The sequence below is a fragment of the Bos mutus genome, chromosome 24 (genome assembly GCF_027580195.1).
Source record: "Bos mutus isolate GX-2022 chromosome 24, NWIPB_WYAK_1.1, whole genome shotgun sequence".
In the NCBI taxonomy this organism is placed as follows: domain Eukaryota; kingdom Metazoa; phylum Chordata; class Mammalia; order Artiodactyla; family Bovidae; genus Bos; species Bos mutus.
Genome location: NC_091640.1, coordinates 56,912,900 through 56,933,348, shown reverse-complemented (window position 1 = coordinate 56,933,348; position 20,449 = coordinate 56,912,900). Strand labels below are relative to the sequence as shown.

Below are 20,449 nucleotides of genomic sequence, written 5' to 3'. Positions count from 1 at the left end.
GCGTGGCTGGTTGGTGCTGGGCTCCGCGGCTAGGCGGTTGGCGGGGCGGGTTCTTGGTTGTGCTGCCGCCGGAGGAACCCCGGTCCCGGGCCGGGCTTTCAGTCGGCGCAAACATGGCTGCGGCCTTGCGATCTGCGGGCGTCCTGCTCCGCGATCGGCGTAAGTGGGGCGTGGCGGCCGCCGCCGAGGCGGGGACAGCGGGCAGCGGACACCGGAGCCCCGGAGCCTGGGGAACGTCCCGGACCGGCGGCGGGGGGCGCAGAGGGGCGGAGAAGGGATCCGGAAAGGGGGCCTCCCCTGGGAGGAGCGAGAGGAGGGCTACGTGGGTCACCCAGGGACCCTGAGCGGCCGCGGGGAGGGGTTCCGGAGCCCCGTGGGTCAGGTGGGTGGCCGTGAGCAGGGGCTGAAATTTCTGTCTTGGATCTCATCTGTAAAATACGACTAATGAGAGCCGCAGGATGGTTGTGATCACGGGAGGCAGAGCGCGTTAAGGGCCCGCCGCGGAGACAGTAACGTTGGCATCGTTGTCAGGAGCATCAGCAGAGGTCTCCTCCCTGGGCTTCCCTCCCTGGTGGCGGAGATCACACTTTGCCCATTGCTGCCCTGCCCTGGCCGCTGGCAGCACCTCCGGTGCTCACTCGTCCTTGGCAGCAGGACCCACTCCAGGGCTAGAAAATACTAGCCCAGGATTAGATATTTGGGGAATAGTTTTCTAGCCCAAACTAGATATTTGGATAATAAACAATCCAGGGCAGCCTGGGCTAGTATTTCCTAGAGATATTTGGAGAATAAATAAGACCCACTGAGAACGCCACGGGTTTCTGATACACAGGTGAACATAGGATGCGTCCAAAACATGGGCCGATTGGACCCTGGTTCAGACACACCTGGCTGGGACACTAGCTAGCTCTGCAGCATTCCTGCGATTTCTACCCGCCCCCCACCCCGCCCAACCTCCCGCCTCCCCCCTTCCCCCATCCCGGAGCGAGGCATTCACCCCAGCGTGAAATTTGCCAGACCCAGAGAAGGTAATACCTCATAGGCTTGCCATGAAGATTAGCTGGTTACAGGTAAAGGCTGCAGCCAAGGGCCTGGCCCACAGTAGATACATAGATACCCTCAAAATGTTACTGTTGCATAAAAAAGGCTGCCTCTTGCTAAGATGCTTGATTAGTGCATTTGAATGTTGATTAGACCCAGACCTGATTTATTAAATTTTTTAAAAAGAAGTTCCCTAACTTGTCCACCTGGCACCTACTGAGAAGGAGTGGAGAGGGTCCATTCTGAGCTCCATATGTTAGTACAGGTGCCTTTGTTAGGACGCAGTGTCCAATGACAGTCAGGTCAGCAAGGGCAGTGGGAGATGAAAGACATTACCTTTTAAGAAAAGGGAGCCCAGTGCCAGTAACAGGGCTGAAAGAAGTGTCAAATTAGTCTTTTCTTTCACTGACCTTTTCCAGTGGCAAAGAAAGTCTGACAAGGCTCTAGAGTTGAGGTCATAGAACAATTTGAGTATCTTTAAATGCTTTGTTGTCCAGGTTATAAGTAACTAACTGGAAGGATTCAGAAGCCACAGCAGAAATAGATTTGAAGTTCAATTGAATTACAGACTGATTTCCCCTGGTGGCTCAGATGGTAAAGAATCTGCTGCAATACAGGATACCTGGGTTCAATCCCTAGGTCCGGAAGATGCCCTGGAGAAGGGAATGCCAAGCCACTCCAGTATTCTTGCCTGGAGAGTCCCATGGACAGAGGAGGCTGGTGGGCTATATAGTCCATGGGGTCTCAAAAGAGTCTGAGACTACTGAGTAACATTTTCACTTTCACTTTCATACTACTTTATCTTGTTTTATATGAAAGGATTAACATCTGGGATAGGAAAAATTGAATAGTATTTCTCAAAATGAATTCTCAAAGTAGAAAAGCAAAATGTTATATTCTGTGTTTTTAGCATATTACAGAATTAATTAGAAGCTCCCTGGTATATGTGTATATAGTATACGTATATTTTAGAAAGTTGATAGAATAACTATTGTTTCTCTGTGCCTTTTCCTTTCCAATTTTCTATGTTAGGCATATATATCTTTTGTAATTAGAAAAAAAGCAAATCTAGAATAATAAAAATGTATATACATATCAATGTTTAATACATTAGAACATTGTGGCTCCATATCAGATAGATAACAATTCTTAAAGCCTCCTCTCCCCAAGTGCTTATTAATAGTTTTAACATAGAACCTTATTTCTGTTGATTTTTAAAATGATACACGTATTTCTAAGGACCTTTTAAAATAATCCTCATCTCCTATGTGGTAGGAAAGAGCAGAATTAGGTCCTTGTGCACCTTGCTTCTACTCTCCCGTATACCAGCCCCAGGCAGCCAAAATATTAAATAATTTGGTTTCGGGGGACCAATTAATACTCCTGAACGTCTTAAGTCATGTATTTGGTGTGTCCAGGAATTGATGACATTTTGTTTTCTTACACCATCTTCTTTTCTGTGTGTTCCTTGGTTTTATAGCTTTTATTGTCTGTAAGCCTTCCAAAGGTAGACCAGTTGTCCACGCCAAGAGTAGGGTTAGAATTACCTGGTCTTAGTTTATGGGTAGGCCAGTCCTTACTATTGAGTGTTCTTACTTCTTGATTAATTACCAGCATTGTGCCAGGCACTGTTCTTGGGGCTGGATATAGATTTCTAAAAGTTTTCCTAATCGTTGCAAGAGTGCTGAAAGTTTGGCCTCATCACTGTTTTACAGGTGAGGAAAAGTGAGGCTTGGAGTAGCTCAGTGAGTTGCCCAAGTACTGGCACATAACTTCGTTTGGTTCTGTCTGGAATTTCTACTTGGATCTCTCTAGCTCGGAACGCACTGTCTACTCCAGATGATGCCACCTGTGCCTTTGAGTTTCTCTCAAGCAGTTAGCTGAGTATTTTCAGAAGTCTCATTTTGTTCTTTGAATAATTAAACTCCTTTAGATAGATTAATACTAATCATTAAGTAGGAGACACACTGCTTTTCTAAAGTCTTCAGATCATTGGGGAGAGGAGTGTTTTATTCATTTGTTCTTAAATTATTGATGGTTGGTATTTGGCTATGCTGCGTGTTCACTGTGTAGGCTTTCTCTAGTTGTGGTGAGTGGGGCTACTCTCGAGCTGCGGTGCACAGGCTAGTTGCCCCGAGGCGTGTGGGATCTTCCCGAACCAGGATGGACCTGTGTCCCCTGGGTTGCCAGGGGAATTCTTTACCACTGGACCACCAGGGAAGTCCTTGAAGTGGGTGTGTTAACCCTATATCCTGAGCGGAAAGGATCCATTCTTTTTAGCAGCATCACCCTTCTTTGAGAATGTGTTTCACCTCAGAGAAGAGAATTTTGTAAGTTAAGGGCATGACCATAGTGTAGCAGCTCAAAAAGCTCCCAGCTCCCAAATTGTTCTAAGAAATACTAATATACTGGTTGGAGACTCTCACCCCTTTTTGCCCCCACCCCCACCCCATCCCCTTTTAAAGTTTGCAGGAGGAAAGCTTATTATAGTACCAAAAGTCAAATTGTGTAATGCCAAATTTCCATTCTGATACCCCATAGAATCTGATATAACCTCATTCGTATAAGGAACTGGGGACATGGTGGCTTGATTGAGAGCCTGCTTAGGTCTCATCATGCAGTTCAGAATTGGGCTTGTCTAAAACAAGGAGATGGGAGTTGGTTCGAGACTTCATTTAAGTGGGCTTGCACTTCTGCATTTCAGTCTTTGCACTTCTGCTTTGAGTTAAGGATTGTTTGGCTCAAGCTCATGTTATTAGCTCTGCTGAGCATGTGCACAATCTGGATAGCTGGAAATCTAACTGGCCGGGAAATACCGTTCTCCTATGTTTTATAGACATGCCAGGTGATTAAAATTAAAAAAAAAATTGAAGCAGGTGTAGCCCGGATGCTCTAGACACAGAAGAAAATGATACGGGCGCTAATTATATGTATGTATGCGTGCTCAGTCGTGTCTGACTTTTTGTGACCCCCTGGACTGTAGCCCACCAGGCTCCTCTGCCCGTGGGGTTTTTCAGGCAAGAATCCTGGAGTGGGGTGACATTCCCTTCTCCTGGGGAACTAACTTCCCGACCCAGGGATCGAACCCAGGTGTCTTTAAGGCGCCTGCATTGGATTCTTTACTGCTAGCGCCACCTTCAGGCGTTGTGCAAATTACTCCACTGGTCTTACCTGCTGTAATGTTTACCAGGAGGCTGTTAATAGCAGGGTGTCATCATTTTTTGGTGGGAAAGTAAGGGTCAGAAAGATTACAAGCCAGTCCCAGTTCTGTTACTAGTCAGTGGCAGAACTGTCCAGAGACCCAGCTGCTGGTCCACAGCCCGAGTCCCTCACCAGAACGCCTTTGACTCGTAAGTGGGAGGAGGGTAGAAGGAGATTGCTTTCACGTTGGTGTGAGACCTGCTGGTTTGAGAACGGGGTGGGGAAGTCGTGTGTATGCCGTGGGGCACGGTAGTAACCACTGTCCCGCATTGCCAGCTTCAGTACCTACTGCGTGGCTTCCGTTTCACTTCACTCCGTGTTGTTTAACGATGAATGCTCTCTAGGCTGTAACGGGGTATGGCCCGTGCCCTCCTCCACTCTACAGGCCCACAACTAAGTCTTAAGGTGCCTGGGACAAGACCCGTAGATAGCCAGCTAGCAGACTGTTTTATGTTCTGTTCTGCTATGCTGACAAATAGACCTTGATAATGGCTGGAAGGGTGAACTCTTGAACCCTTCACAGTTGCTGTGTAAATGCCAGAGCCTTGAGCAAGTTGCCTCTGGTGGGCAGACCTCCCTGCTTCTCTCTCCATGCCTGGCCTGCTGGCATGATGAAGAGTCTTGTGCCTACTCCAGTGTTCATGTTCAAGTTCCACTCTTGACCGCATGAGCAGCCACCCACTGGCTACCCTTCAGGTCAAGAATGACTAATACTGATGGTACAGTCCACCCTCAGGAGGATGGACACCGTAGAGGCCTGCAGACCCTGAAAATGAGGCTTTGGACTCAGGGAATATGGGGTCCTGGGCACTGGCGAGCCTGGTCAGAAATTGTGCGGGGCAGGGGGTGGCTCTGGAAGTTCACGAATCCTTGGCAGTACAGATGGCATACCCCATGGAGTGGAGTGGAGAAGGAGGAGGGCCAGCATCGGCCCTTGAAAACAAGGATTCTCCCAGCTTGTCAGAGTCCAGGCTCGATCCTGGGGTTCTCAGTCCCAGTGCCATACTGGAGAAGGCTCATAGGTAGATATGAGATTTATGCCAGTGTGGAAAACTGGCCCAGCTTCCCAGGTGGCACCAGTGGCAAAGAACCCGCCTGCTAGTGCAGGAGACATAAGAGACGTGAGTTCAACCCCTGGGTCGGGAATATCCCCCAGAGGAGGGCACAACAACCCACTCAGGTATTCTTGCCTGGAGATTCCCATGGACAGAGGAGCCTGGCGGGCTACAGTCCACGGGGTCGCAAAGAACTGGACACGACTGAAGCAACTTAGCACACATGCGTGCCACTCTAATCAGTGGTCTGAACCTTTTCTACCGGCTCCTTACCTTCATGAGTAGCATGTTGCCATCATAACATGCAGTGATTCTCTTGAGGGATCATATGAAAACCGGCAGCCAAAGCAGGGAGAGGAGGCTTCCAAGAAGGTTGCGTGCAGGCAGCTGTGATACGCCATCCCAGGGGACACAACCCCATCCCCTCAGACGGGGCTTAAGAGCCTGCACCCACCTGCAGAGAAATGCTGGGGAAATCGCCTCTGCTGTAGCATCCCTTTAAATGTTAAATCCAGGAATTATGCTCTGAGGGTCTCTTCAAAAGAAATTACTTTCCAGCTAGATTTCATGCTGCCACTTTAATTTTGTCACAGTGCTGTACGGCGGCTCAAGGGCCTGTCAGCCACGGAGGTGCCAGTCGGGTGCGGCCACAGCGGCGGCCGCCACGGAAACCGCCCAGCGTGCCAGAAGCCCCAAGCCTCAGGCTCAGCCGGGGAACAGGTATGAGTCTGACTTTACATACTAATCAGGATTTCCTTTTTTCTGACGTAAACACCAGTGGATACCAGCTACCTAGGAGGAGAGGTGTTGGGAAAACCCAGTATGTAAGAAGTGGTATGTTATTTTCTTGGCTTCCTTTCAAAAGCTGTTAAACTATAGATTTCACCTCCAATTTAGGCTTTACAAGTTGTTTTGAATTTTGATAGATTTTTTCCATTTTTTAAAAATTTAACTTTTTTGCCCAGCTTCATTGAGATCTGCTTGACAAATAAAAATCCCACAGGGCTTTTGTTAAAGGACACAGAGTTGTGTGCAGTCTGCAAATCAGGCGGGAACTTAGTTCTGGAACACGTCATGTAACAGAGATTATGTGTATGCTGGAAATGTGTTTATGAACCTAACATAATTATACTTATGAAATACATGTCCTGTGCAGGGAAAAGAATAACTAATCTCCCACAAATTTCTGTAGTAAACTGTCAAACCCATTGAACATAATTATAAACAACATGATAGGATTTACAGTTTATCAAAGAACAAAGCACGTCCCCTCCCTCGCCTCTGCTGTTTGCAGCTTGGACGTCAGCAGGCCTGGCGTTGCTGCCGAGTATCCTTTTCAATATCAGAAGCCACAGCTGTTTTCAAGTCTCCCTCTGGTACAGAGGCATTAGAAGACTATAACGGGCACTTTTTAGACAAGCACACAGATGGAAGTAGTGCACTTGAACACTGGGCAAGAGAGAAAGAAAGTAGCTGTGAGCCATTAACTCCCTGACCTTTCTGGTAGACCAGTTGTTCTGCCGGAGTTCCACAGCTTTGAAAATAAAACAGTTTTATTTTGTGTTTGTTACTTTTTGTCGCGTGTGACCCTGGGCATGATGATTGAGCATCTGCAGGGAACTGAGATTTGTTGGGGATCGGGCACCAGGGTGGGGCCCAAGTCACCTCCCTTTGACTCTTGGGCGTCCTAAAAGAGCACCCATGGGGAGGAAGACCGGAAGCACAGATGCTGTCTGTGTCCTGGGGCAGGCCCAGCAGGAAGCCATTCCTCCCCCGCCCTGCCCCTCTTTTCTCATCCCAGCCATAGTACAGAGTGCTTTAAATATTTAGGGTTTGGTGTAACCTGAAGAACTGATTGGATGTGGAACCCTGGGAGAAAAATTATTTTTTTACTACGTTATCCTAGTGGCCAAAGTCAACAACATAAATAGCCTTAAGGTTAAATGATTAAAATTGAATTAAAAAAAATAAAAAAACTCCCAAATTCTAGTAAGTAACTTTATGTCATATTTATAGAAAAGAAATCAGTTCATTTTAGAAAGTACAGACAGGAGAAAAAAATCTGATAATCTCACCACCCAGTATCTTGTCTCTATACTTGTATCTATTAATATTTACTTGTATACCTATTAATATTTACTCAGTATATATTTATCAAAATGTGATAATGTTGCATAAATTATTTTTATAACTTCCTGTTTTTGTTTAATAATATGACTGTCACGTAACTATAAAAAGTTTACATTATTTTAATAGCCTAAGAGTATTTCCTGGTAGCTCAGCTGGTAAAGAAACTGCCTGCAATGCAGGACACCCTGGTTTGATTCCTGGGTTGGGACAATCTGCTGGAGAAGGGATAGGCTACCCACTCCAGTATTCTTGGGCTTCTCTGGTGGCTCAGCTGGTAAAGAATCTGCCTTCAACGTGGGAGACCTGGATTTGATCCCCGGGTGGGGAAGATCCCCTGGAAAAGGGAATGGCTAACCACTCCAGTATTGTGGCCTGGAGAATTCCGTGGACAGTGGAGCCTGGCAGGCTACAATCCATGGGGTTGCAAAGAGTCAGACAGGACTGAGCGACTTTCACTCACTGAAGAGTATTTATTAAATCATGATGTATTCATCCATGTTATAGAGCACATTGGTTATCTCTGGTATTTGAATACAAGAGATGATAGAACCCCCCTGGTGCTCCAGTAGTTAGGAATCCACCTGACAGTGCAGGGGACATGGGTTCAGTCCCTGGTCTGGGAAGATCTCACACGCTGAGGAGCAGCCAAGCCCACGTGCCGCAGCCGCTGAGCCCATGCACTGCAGCTAATGAAACCCGAGTGCCTAGAGCCTGCGCTCTGCAACAAGAGAAGTCACCACGGTGAGAAGCCTGTGCGCCCCAACTGAAGAGTAGCCCCCACTCTGAGCAACTAGAGAAAGACTGCTCAGCAACGAAGACCTAGTACAGCCAAAAATAAATACATTTTTTTAAGTCACCATTTAAAAAAAAGAGAAATAATGAAGTGAGTGCTGCCATGACATTAAGAGACACTTGCTCCTTAGAAGGAAAGCTGTGAGCAACCTAGACCTAATATTAAGAAGCAGAGACATCACTTTGCCGACAGAGGTCCATATAGTCAAAGCTATGGTCTTTCAAGCAGTCCTGTATGGATGTGAGAGTTGGACCATAAAGAAGGCTGAGTGCCAAAGAATTGATGCTTTCTAATTGTGTTGGAGAAGACTCTTGAGAGTCCCTTGGACTGCAAGGAGATCAAACCAGTTGATCCTAAAGGAAATCAACCCTGAATATTCATTGGAAGGATTGATGCTGGAGCTGAAGCTACAATACTTTGGCCACTTGATGTGAAGAGATGACTCACTGGAAAAGACCCTGATGCTGGGAAAGATTGAAGGCAGGAGGAAGGGGTGACAAAGGATGAGATGGTTGGATGGCATCACTGACTCAATGAACATGAATTTGAGCAAACTCCAAGAGCTAGTGAAGGACAGGGAAGCCTGGAGTGCTGTAGTCCATGGTGTCCCAAAGAGTCAGACATCACTTAGCAACTGAACAATGACAATGAATTGGTGTCTTTCTGAGTCATTCTGATGCCAGATATGATGAAGGCCTTGTGTTGCTTAGTGCTCAGACTGCACTAGACGATACTACAGTACAAATTTGTCTGCAAAGCCCTGAGTGATTTTTTAGGCTTTCTGGGCCATTTGGTCTTGTTTACTGCTATTCACCTTTCCCATTGCAATGTGAGAGCAGCCACTGCTGATATGTAAACAAATGAATGGAACTCTATTCCAATAAAACTTTATTTACAAAAGCAGTCAGGGAGCATGGGGTCAAATTTGGCCGATGGACTGGAGTTTGCCAACCCCTGTTCTAGAGGCGGCAGAGATCCTCTGGCCAATTACATCTAGGGGATTTAATGAAGAGCTGGGATTTGTATTTTTTTTTTTTAATCTTGATGCTGATTATATACAGCAAAGTAGAATTATTTTGTTCCTTTATTAATTGATGAGCTTCAATTTTGGTTTTGTCCAATTAACAGTTCAAAGGAAAAAACCTTCTATTTTGAGAAGTCAAGAATATAAATGGCAGAATGTGGCAAACTTTTCAAATGAGAAACTTTGAATATGTTTGCCGTGAACACTTTTACCATTCAAACAAAGGGAACTTGGCCAATCAGACCTTGGTCTCAGATGTGCTGTGTCTGGAGGGGAGAGGAGATGTTGACCCTTGACTAAAGCTTTGCTCTTCACGTCTGGGAATAAAGGGCGTCAGACTAGGGCTTCCTAATGCTCCATTCATCATGCACAGCACAGTTCTGAATTAAGTGCACGTGTATTTAGGTATTTTCACATCGTGTGTCTCTTTCATGTATAAGATCAACATGGTTTGCAAAAACATGGGTTTGCAGGACAGAGTAACATCCCATTTAAAACCACTCTTGTTCTGAGCTCAGGTGTTATAGATGAAAAACAGTTCTAAATCCCGTTTGCACATTGATACCCTCTGTGGCTTAGGTAAGTCTCTTAACCAGTAATCTGTTAACTGGCAGCAATCCACGGAAAAATGCACTTAATTTATTGTGAGTCACAGCTTTTTGAGGGTGAAAGACAGAATCCCAGGAGAACACCAGTGGCCTAAGTAGAAAGATTAAGGGAATATTGCAGTTTCACAATATAATGAATCTGGAATTTTCAAGTATCAAGAAAAGAAAACCAAACGCAGGTTAGTTAATTCATTGATACGACTTCTGGTCAGAGGGTGTGGAAAAGTTATGGAACAGTAACTTCAAAGTCGTTGTTTGGTTTGGTAAAAGGAGACTAAACCCCTTTCTCTAACATACTGGTTCTGAACAGAGGGTGGGGAGTGGATATTTTTGTCCCCTGGGACATATTTGGCAATAACTGGAGACGTTTTTGGTTGTCACAGCTGGGGTGCGGCGTGTGCTATTACCGTCTAGTAACTGGAGGCCAATGTAGCTACTAACCTCCTACAATACACAAGTCAGCCCCATAACAAAGGATTACCCAGCTACCAGCATTAGCAGGGCTGAGGTCAAGAAACCCCGGCCTAAGACAACGGTGGGAAAAGTGACCTTGGTTAATCTATACAGTGGGGTCTAAATGAGAAAATCCTTGACTTTGTTGTAATGCAGCTCTTCCCTTTCCCCAGGGATTGGTTCTTATTTTGAAAATTTAGGCCGAGAATTCAGATATCTACTTCATCCATCTAAAGTGTGTTCGATCAAGAAAACAGTTTCCACTTGTATAAATTTGACCCACTCTATTGCCTAAGATGATTGCCAAACATGACTGACACTTTTTAAAAAATTGCAATTAAACTGTCATCATATCATTAGCTTTAGAACCCTATACGAGCAATCTTCCAAAAGAGAGCCATCCCAGCAGGATTGCTCCAGTCACTGCTTTAACTGGAGGTGGTTTTGGCGTAGGAGACTGAGAAAATAGACCCCTCAGCATTTGTAATAATGGCGTTTTAAATAAATGTGAGGCTGCTTATTTCTCATTTTATCAAGAGTGAGTGGAGAGGATATCCAAATGATGGAATATTATTTGGCAACAAAAAGGAAAGAAGTACTGATTCGTGCTACAACATGAATGAACCTTGCAAATTTTATGCTAAGTGAAAAACCAGACACAGAAAACCACATATAATATTATTTAGGGCAATAGGCCAGAAATGATTCTGTTTCAATGAATAGGCAAATCATAAGCAGATTAGAGGTTGCCAGGGGTGAGGGCCAGGGGGGATGGGGAATAGTTGTCACGGGTATGAGAGTTTTTTGAGGGTGACGAAAATGTTTAGGAATTAGAAAGCTGTAATGGTCGCCTAACCTTGTGCACATATTGGATTTTTGCACAGTCGTTTTTTTAAAAAAGGTCCCAGAAGCTGCTTGACTTTCTTTTTTGTTTCTCTTTGCTCATTCAGTAATGGTTGATTCTTTAGCTTGGAACCAACTTGAGTAATTTAGACCGGTGTTTCATAGGAGTTGCTCAAGTAGTTGGGTTTTAGGCGAAGGGTGGAGAGGTGCGGGGAAAGTGAGAAATGTAGTTCATCACAGCAGGAGACCCTGAAAAGGAGTCCAGGCAGGCTCTGGAGAAGGAAGCAGAGTAGCAGGGAATAACTTAGGTCAGTAATAATATAATAATTAACCAAAGAGAAGGGAATAAATAAGGATGTATTTATTTAGAGAGAGAACTGGGCTAGTAGTTCACTGTGGAGGTTTAAAATTATAGGGATGCCCACGGCTCTGCCGGAGAAGGCAATGACACCCCACCCCAGTACTTTTGCCTAGAAAATCCCATGGACGGGAAGCCTGGTGGGCTGCAGTCCATGGGGTCACTAGAGTCAGACACGACTGAAGGACTTAGCAGCAGCAGCAGCAGCACGGCTCTGCTGTGTAGGATGGAACCTACCGTACGTGCTGGCTCATGCTAAATGACCGAGCATGTTATCCGCTTAATCCTCCAAGTAACCTGTCTTACAGACGAGGAGACTTAAGCCTGGAGAGATCAGGTAACCTGTGTAGTCATGAGGCAGTCTTGTGAACAGGAGTTTCCTCCTCAGGACAATTTTAGGTTTATACTTTGACCCTCAGTCCCCAAAGAATGGGGTCTTTGTTCAGAGCTGGCAATTTAATAGAGAAACATTGGGCGCCCAGGGACGTCTAGGGGCCGGGTTGGAGCTAGGAGGTGAGGGTCAGCGTCTGAGCTGGGCCTGGGACTGAGCTGACCTGGCCCCTTGCATTCACTGCGACGGCTGTGACGAGACCTGCCATCCACCGTTTTGGTCTTTGCATTGACAGCCGAGGTGAGAGTCTGCTGGCTGAACCAAGAGTCTACCTCAGAGGAAAATGAGAAGTACTTCAAACCCACTCTTACCTTTTGTTTTATGCAGGAAGCCGAGGACTGGAATATTGATGCTGAACATGGGGGGCCCAGAAACCGTCGAAGAAGTCCAGGACTTCCTTCAGAGGCTCTTCCTGGACCAAGACCTCATGACGCTCCCCGTCCAAGAGTAAGATCCGTGCGGACGCCTGTCCTTTATCCATTACCTGTGTGGTACATTTTGCCCTCCCTGGGTCTCATTTCTGTAGTTTCCAGAAGAAAAAAAAAATGGTTTTAGTGCATATTGGTTAGGGCTGGAGCAGCAGCAGCATTTTTCTGTTGGCTATGAGAAAGCTATGATACCAGAAGAATTGCAGGGGAGAGAGAAAGCCAGTCAGTAAGGATTCCCCCTGAGCCCTTTCCTCCCCAGAGCTCTGGAAATCGCGGTGGTCTGGACACACTGCAGAAGGACCTTTAAAGATCTTTGGAGATACATTTGTGCCTGGTGCTTGACGACTGGCTGACACTCAGGGAAGCAATGAGTATGATTCGTTTGCGATGTAAAGGTGGAGTCTTGCTGTCCTTCTTCCCTTCTTTCTTTCTTCCCTTCTTCCTTCTCTCCTTTATCTTTGAAAAATCATTTTATTTATTTTTGGCTGTGCTGGGTCTCTGTTGCTGCACAGGCTTTTCTGCAGTTGCAGCGAGTGTTTCCAGTTGCAGCGTGCAGGCTTCTCACTGCACTGGCTTCTCTGGTTGTAGAGCATGGGCTCCAGGGTCCCTGGGCTTCAGGAGTTGCAGCTCCCGGGCTCTAGGGCACAGGCTCAGAAGTTGTGGTGCACGGGCTTAGTTGCTCTGTGGCATGTGGGATCTTCCTGGCCTGGGGATTAAACCCGTGTCTCCTGCATTGGCAATGGAATTTACCACTAAACCACCAGGGCAGCCCTTTTCTTTTTCTTTAAAATAGAGTTTTTAAATAAAAACAATTATGCATGCATATGATAAAAATGCCAACAATTAAAAAGTATTTACAGTAAAAAGTGGGTGTCTCTTTCCCCTTGGACTCTAGCCTTCCACTAACCCACCCCAGAGGTAAGTGCTCTTAGGTCCAGAAGTAGTCCATGGACATCCAAGTATACACACACACACAATCCCCCCTTTTACACAAATGTGAATGGGTTCATGTATGTTATTTATTTGTCACTTTGCTACTTTTTTTTTGAAACTTAATAATGTTTCTTGGAGATTATTCCGTAACAGATGGTATAGATCTGGCTCATTCTGTTTCCATGGCTGTGTAGAACTGCACGGTGTGGGCATACCTTCATTTATTTAACCAGTGCCTCACTGGTGGACACTTGGACTGTGTTCAGTGTTCAGTGAACATGCTTGCCCATACGTCTTTGCTCACGTGAGCAAGTGCATTTTGGGATTAATGTGCGTTTTCTTGGATTAAGAGGGCTGTGCACTGCCAGATGTCTGGTTTGTCCCAGCTCTTGTAGGTGCAGGATCAAGAGTGGTTAAGTTAGGGGCTGGCACACAGCCGCAGGCTCTGCACGGGTGGTGGGCTCCTGCCACCAGAGCCGCTTGTGGGGCAGAGGAGGCTGCTCCTCGGGGACCAGCGGGTTCTCTATCTAGTCTGGGTCAAAAGAGCTGGCTGGTGTCCGTGACCTTGAGCTTCTGTTTCTAAAGGCTTGATTTATTAGGCTCTTCTTAAATTTTGCCTTTTTTTTGTTTTGTTTTAAATCGAGTAGAAAATGTTTCTGAGGTTGCTTAAGCTGGAATAAAATGATTTTGATGTTCAATGATTTAGTAAGCTGGGACCATTCATCGCCAAACGCCGAACCCCCAAAATTCAGGAGCAGTACCGTAGGATCGGAGGCGGATCGCCCATCAAGATGTGGACCTCCAAGCAGGGGGAAGGCATGGTGAAGCTGCTGGATGAGCTGTCCCCCCACACAGGTAGGGCATTTCTCAACTCATGTCCCACTAGCCTTGTTCTTTCAAGGGGTAGTTATGAAATTCACAACGTTATTGGATGCCAAATGCTGTTCTGGGTACCAGCAGCTCTCGATTTGCGGGGGTTCCTACATGATGGCCCGGCCACTGACCTCAGTTCTCTGGTGTTATAATTATCCTCTGTCCTCAGCTGTATATCCTTTTCTACTACTTCCTTATGTTACAAATGGAAAACTAAGGTTTTGGAACATTAGCCTCAAAAGGAAGTTGGAGGTGTGTGCTGAACTGGATTATAAGGAAGAGGCTACCAACCATGAAAAAAAAAGAGGCACAGATCATCGTCCTGAGAAGAAAGAAATCTTTGGGAAATCAGTTGAGGCTGCTGCTTCCCAGATGGTGCTAGTGGTAAAGAACCTGCCTGCCAATGCAGGAGATGTAAGAGATGTGGGTTCGATCCCTGGGTTGGGAAGATTCCCTGGAGGAGGGCATGGCAACCCACTCCAAAATTCTTGCCTGGAGAATCCCATGGACAGAGGAGCCTGGTGGGCTACAGTCCCATAGGGTCACAAAGAGTCATACACAACTGAGTGACTTAGTGACTTAGTTCTGTGTGGATGGCTAATTAGATCAGCCTTTAGAGCAGAGTCAGCAGCTGTCACTGCAGCCGTGGTCTCTACGCAACTTTCAGCAACCGCTTCCAGCTCTTGGCAGCACCCTTGTGAGTCATTTAAGCGCCTCGTCGGGCATGGCACTAAAGAGGGTTGTGTCCATCTGGTGGCTGTTCTCTGAGAACCTCTAACACAAATTATAATGTACACAATGAAACATTAACTGCTCGAAGGAACTCGAGGTGCTGTATTTAATTGATCGCAGGACGCACCATTGTTTTTGCATAATGTGCATGTGTACTAAGTCGCTTCAGTCGTGTCTAACTCTTTTTGACCCTATGGACTGTAGCCTGCCAGGCTCCTCTGTCCATGGGATTCACGAAGACATAAGACCTCTGCCAGTTAATTTTAAGACAGCATCTGCTGTAGACCAATGCAAGGTGTTAAAAAATGTGCATCTTAGGACACATGAAATGAGTTCATTGCTGGCAGTTTAGGGTTCAGGATGAGGACAGGAGTGAGACATTGTGGGGACCGTCGAGGAGAGAGGCCCGCTAGGCAGAACCGAAAGCATCTCATCGAGTATTGACTCGAGTTGCTCTTGGAACCCATGGGTTTGGATCACACGTGGGACAATGGGCTCTGGCCCTTGGCAGGGCTTCTCACTTGGAAAATTGTTCAGTTGTGCCTCTGACTATCCGCTTCGCTCGCTCCCTTCGCTTGTGGCTGCAGGGCGCTGCTGACACAGTTCAGCCACATGTGACACAGTGTGTCTTTTAAATTGTCCGGTGAGGGAAACGTGACTGACCTCGCCTCACACCTGATAGAGAACACTCTCTCTAGTCATTAACAGTTTATCACAATAAAAGGTTCAGCGTGAACCAGATCTGCAGCTGCCGTGCTGCCCTCAGTGGACAAAGGTGCTGAGAAGACACCATTTTCCTGTTGACATCTTGGCCCAGCGCCCGTCACCATAAAGGCCCTAGTGGAGTTGTCAGCCTTGGAAAAGGAATACCCATGCATCCTTCCTTGTCCCCTCTCTGTGGTGAGGCTGCTGGCTTGTCCAGGCCAGGCAGGCCAGCCGTGGCCTCCACCTCCCAGGGCGGCCTGGAAAAAGCCCCATAGAATGACCTGAATTTACCCCAGCGTCCCATTCCCTGATCATCAGTGTCCCAGACCCTGATGCGGGGAAAGATTGAAGGCAAACAGAGAAGGCGGCAGAGGATGAGATGGTTAGATAGCATCACCGACGCAATGGACATGAATTTGAGCAAACTCTGGGAGACGGTAGAGGACAGAGGAGCCTGGCGTGCTGCCGTCCATGGGTTCACAAGGAGTCAGACACGACGTAGCGACTGAACAGCAATAGTCTGCTCCCTGTCAGACACCTGGTGTTGACCCTAGGGCATGTCACCAGTCTCTGCGGCCTATACATGGGACTCTCTGATGTAGACGAGTTCAATTCTGCCTTTTTTCTGCGTGGTAGATGACCATCTCGTCCGCCAAGCAGGCCTGCTCTGGCGGCAGTGGGGGTGTTTAAGGAGGCCCATGACCACCCACACAGGCATTCATCAGTGGCCCAGCCAGTGCCCTTCCCTGGTTCATGCTGCTACTCAAAGTCGAAACACATGGCTTCTACTCACCAGAAGCTTCTAGTCTCGTGAGGCCTTGCTGCTACAGGCCAGTCTGCTTCAGGGGCCCAGAGGAAAATCTGTTGAAGGCTTACTGGAGCGATTCTCTACAAAACCAGTACGGCGGCTGACGAGGATGTTGCAAACAGCCTCAAGGATTGGCAGCTTCTTTGGGGGAACTTTGCATGAAAGACTAATAAGGTGATTACCAGGCGTGGGTCCGTGGCTCCCTCAGGGGCTCCCCCAGGTTACCTGGAAGTTTTTCATCCTGCTGGTCACACTTCGCTGGGTAGACCTGAAGCCTGCAGTGGGCCCCCAGCCGCCTCGGGACTAGCACAGGTTCCCTCCTGGCTGCTTTTCCTTCCTGCTTCCTGTCTCGGCATCTCTTTCTCATTCCTCCTCCCGTCTTATAGTTTTTATCCTGTAAAATTATAAAGTTTATTTCAGAACTGTGTCTATTTGTTTATGTATATTTGGAAAAGTTCTCTTTAGGCAAATAAGCAAACAAAAAATGTGATGATTACAACCAGATAAGAATGTTTCATATTCCCATTTGGGGGGCAAACAGTTGTTACTTGGTAGCCAGGATAGACAGTTTGAGACTTGCACAGGCTCTGCACAAAATTGAGTATTGACTAAATACAGTGCACTCCATGAGGTAATATAACTTGGAATCAGTTTCACAGAGTTAGACTGCACTGCGCTCATTTAAGGAAGACAGAAGGAACACAGATGAGAGATGTAGTCATTACAGTTCATGACAAGTCTAAATCTAAGATACATTTTTAGGGCTTCCCTGGTGGTCTAATGGTTAGAGATCCGCCTGCCAGTGCAGGGGACACGGGTTCTATTCCTGGTCCAGGAAGGTTCCACCTGCCTCGGAGCAGCCTAAGCCCAGGGCCCACAGCTTCTGAAGCCTGTGCACCTAGAGCCTGTGCTCCGCATCAAGAGAAGCCGCCGCAATGAGAAGCTTGCTCAGGGCAGCTGGAGAGCAGCCTCTGCTCACCGCAGGCAGAGAAAGCCCGTGTGCCGCAGCAAAGACCCAGCACAGCCAAAAATGATTGATCATACATGATCCTTTTTTAAAAAAAGGAATATAGCGAAACATATTTTACAAACGATATCTAGTTACATGCACTGTGCCTGCTGTCAGTGAAGCTCTTGAGTAAGTCTACTCAGTGGAAGACTTTTATTCTTTATTGGATGCGAAATGGGGTCATTTCAGGTGCAGCTGGCTTCCCCATTCCTGGTTGTGTGAGATCAGGCAGATGACTCCACTCGCTGAGCCCCATCTGGAAAATGGGGATGACAACACACTCCCACTCCTAGGATCACTGTGAACATTAAAATCAGATAATCCTGGAGGCATTAGCATGGTTACACAATAGAAATTCAGAAGATTTGATCTTTTCTTATTCACCATGATCGGCTACAAGTTGAAAAGCATCATAATAACTTCACACCCTTCTCTCAAAGAGTCACGTACGAATCAGACCATGATCAGCTACAAGTTGAAAAGCATCATAATAGCTTCACGCCCTTCTCTCAGAGTCACGTACGAATCAGACGTTTGAACTGTTGCCCATGATAGTTGAATTATCGCCCATTGCTAAATGAATGGAGAGGAGGTTAACGAAGTTTTACCATTTAAAAAAATGGTTTTTCTGTTTGTTCCTTTTTTTTTTTTTACTTCTCTGTAGTTCTCACCAAACAGTGTTCACTGGGCATCTGCTCTGAGGCTGGACGAGGCAGGGTCAGCAAGTCGCGTGTTGCGGGCTCGCTCTGGCTGGATGTGGTGCCCACCAGACGGGGCTCTGCTGGTTGACACCCTGGAGCCGCCTTCATCTCCCCGCGGTAGCTGGGAGCCCTGTGAAGGCTTGCTGGCTCCTCAGGAGAGGCCCAGTGCCTTGTCGCTTTTTCTGAAACATGTTTTTGCGGGCTGTCTTGAACTGGACCGTTTGGAAAGCATTATCTGTTCTTTCCAGAGTATTTTTCTCTGTCTCACCTCCAGATATGGTCGCCGCCCTGCCTTTATCTGTGAGGGAGGCCTCCACCTCTCTGAGTCTGTAACATCTGAGAAACTCCCAGGCCCCGGGCCTTTAGGCTGCGGCTTTCAACTCCCGGCAGCGGAAAGAAAAACGCCAGAAGCTGGTTGACCCACAGCGTTTGGGGGATCTTGCTCTGTCAGTCTGATCGTTGTATTGTCTCAAAATAGATCAGAAAGCAAATTCCACTTCAGCCCCAGCTCAGAGCACCAAGAGCTCCTGAAAAACGGGCCTGATGATACCGTGATCGTGGACGCGAACCATGTAATCTTTGAACAATCCGTCCAGCAGTTTGCTTACCGGGTTTTGTCCTCTGGAGGGTTTTAATGGCAGGCCACCATGCTTTATGCAAGAGACCAGAAAATCGGAGGCCTCGAAGGGACAGGCAGCTGAGAAAGGTTTCATCTGTGCCCCCTCCTTCCTCTTTTTGTAGTCGCCACTGTAGATCACTGAATCAGACCATCCTTCCCACGCACAGACGGGCTCTCCCCTCTGTCGACACTCTGCCTCTGTTCTTGACAGCACAGTCCACTGATTCAGTCCCCTGGTCAATTTACTAAGGGATGCTTTATATATCTATATCCACCACACACATATAATATATAATACACATATGCACATACATAATACACATTTATACATATACGTAGGTTCCTGGTGGCTCAGAGGTTAAAGCGTCTGCCTGCAATGCGGGAGACCCAGGTTCAATCCCTGAATCGGGAAGATCCCCTGGAGAAGGAAATGGCAACCCACTCCAGTATTCTTCCCTGGAGAATCCCATGGACGGAGGAGTCTGGTAGGCTACAGTCCATGGGGTCGCAAAGAGTCAGACATGACTGAGCAACTTCACTTTCACTTTCATACATATACGTAATACGCGCATATACGTATATAACACACATATAATACACATATATGCATATATAATATATACACACACATATAATACACACATATACATATATATAAAATACACATTATATATTGAGACACACACACAATTAATGTATTATCTTTTTCTTCTCTTTAACTTAAATGTTTCTTGCAGCAATTTAGCATCATATTCTTAGCTGCAGCCCTGGCTGAGGCCTGGACAGTAAGATGACCTTGGTTTTACTAGACTTAATGTTTATGTCGTGTATTTTCAATTTCATCCCTGAGCATAAACTGGGTATAACCCTGTGAGAAGACAACTAAACACGATGCGTGGGTGCTCAGTCGTGTCTGACTCTTATGTCTGGCCCATGGACTGCAGCCCACCAGGCTCCTCTGTCCATGAGATTTCCCAGGCAAGAATACTGGAGGGAGTTGTGGTTTCCTTCTTCAGGGGATCTTCCCGATTCAGGAATAGAACTGGAGCCTTCCGGTTGGTGGGTGGATTCTTTACCACTGAGCCACCTGGGAAGCCCTGGATAACTTTAGAAAGCTTCCAGTTTTATGATTTTATAAAAGCCTAAAAAAATTGCTTGAGGAGCTTTTAAAATAATAAAGGAGGCAGAATTGGTGAAGTGATGGGAGCACAAAGACAGCCCCTGACTTGGGACATTTAGGAGCCAGAAGAATGATTTTATTATTAAGTTTTGTCCACTGCACTCAGCATGTGAGGTCTTAGTTCCGTGACCGGGGATTGAACCCACACTCCCTACATTGGAAGCAGAGTCTTAATCACTGGATTGCCACAGCAGTCCCAGAAGAATGATTTTAAATCCCACTTAGTGCCTCCAACTTAAGCATTGTTGTTGGGGTTGGTCTTGTTTTTCATGTAAGTGAGAAGAATCATTTCAATCATTTGTTATCAATGAACTTTTATCGAGTATCCCAGAGCTTTCATGTAGACTAGGTGGCCTGGGGTCTGAGGGAACAGGACAAGGGGACTCGGGCGATGAGAAGGCTGGGGTGAAGGGGTGGGCGTGGACGGAGCGTAGGTTCTGGGGTGAAGAGACCACAGTGAATCTCATCTAGACCATCTGCTAGGTGTGCCTTTTGGTGGCTCATTAACCTTTAAGAGTCTGTTTCCTTATCTGAAAAACGGGGTTTAGAGAAGAAGAAAGCGCA

General features: G+C 46.6%; 1 protein-coding gene across 1 annotated transcript in view; it reads left to right on the top strand.

The window, feature by feature from the left end:
- Positions 1-20,449, top strand: part of FECH (ferrochelatase) — a 35,813-nt gene continuing 15,364 nt past the window's right edge. The window contains exons 1-4 of the mRNA XM_070361522.1: positions 1-159; positions 5,891-6,017; positions 12,225-12,344; positions 13,965-14,113. Coding sequence (XP_070217623.1) covers positions 114-159; positions 5,891-6,017; positions 12,225-12,344; positions 13,965-14,113 — 442 coding nt within the window. The 5' untranslated portion in view covers positions 1-113. The remainder of the gene's footprint in view (positions 160-5,890; positions 6,018-12,224; positions 12,345-13,964; positions 14,114-20,449) is intronic.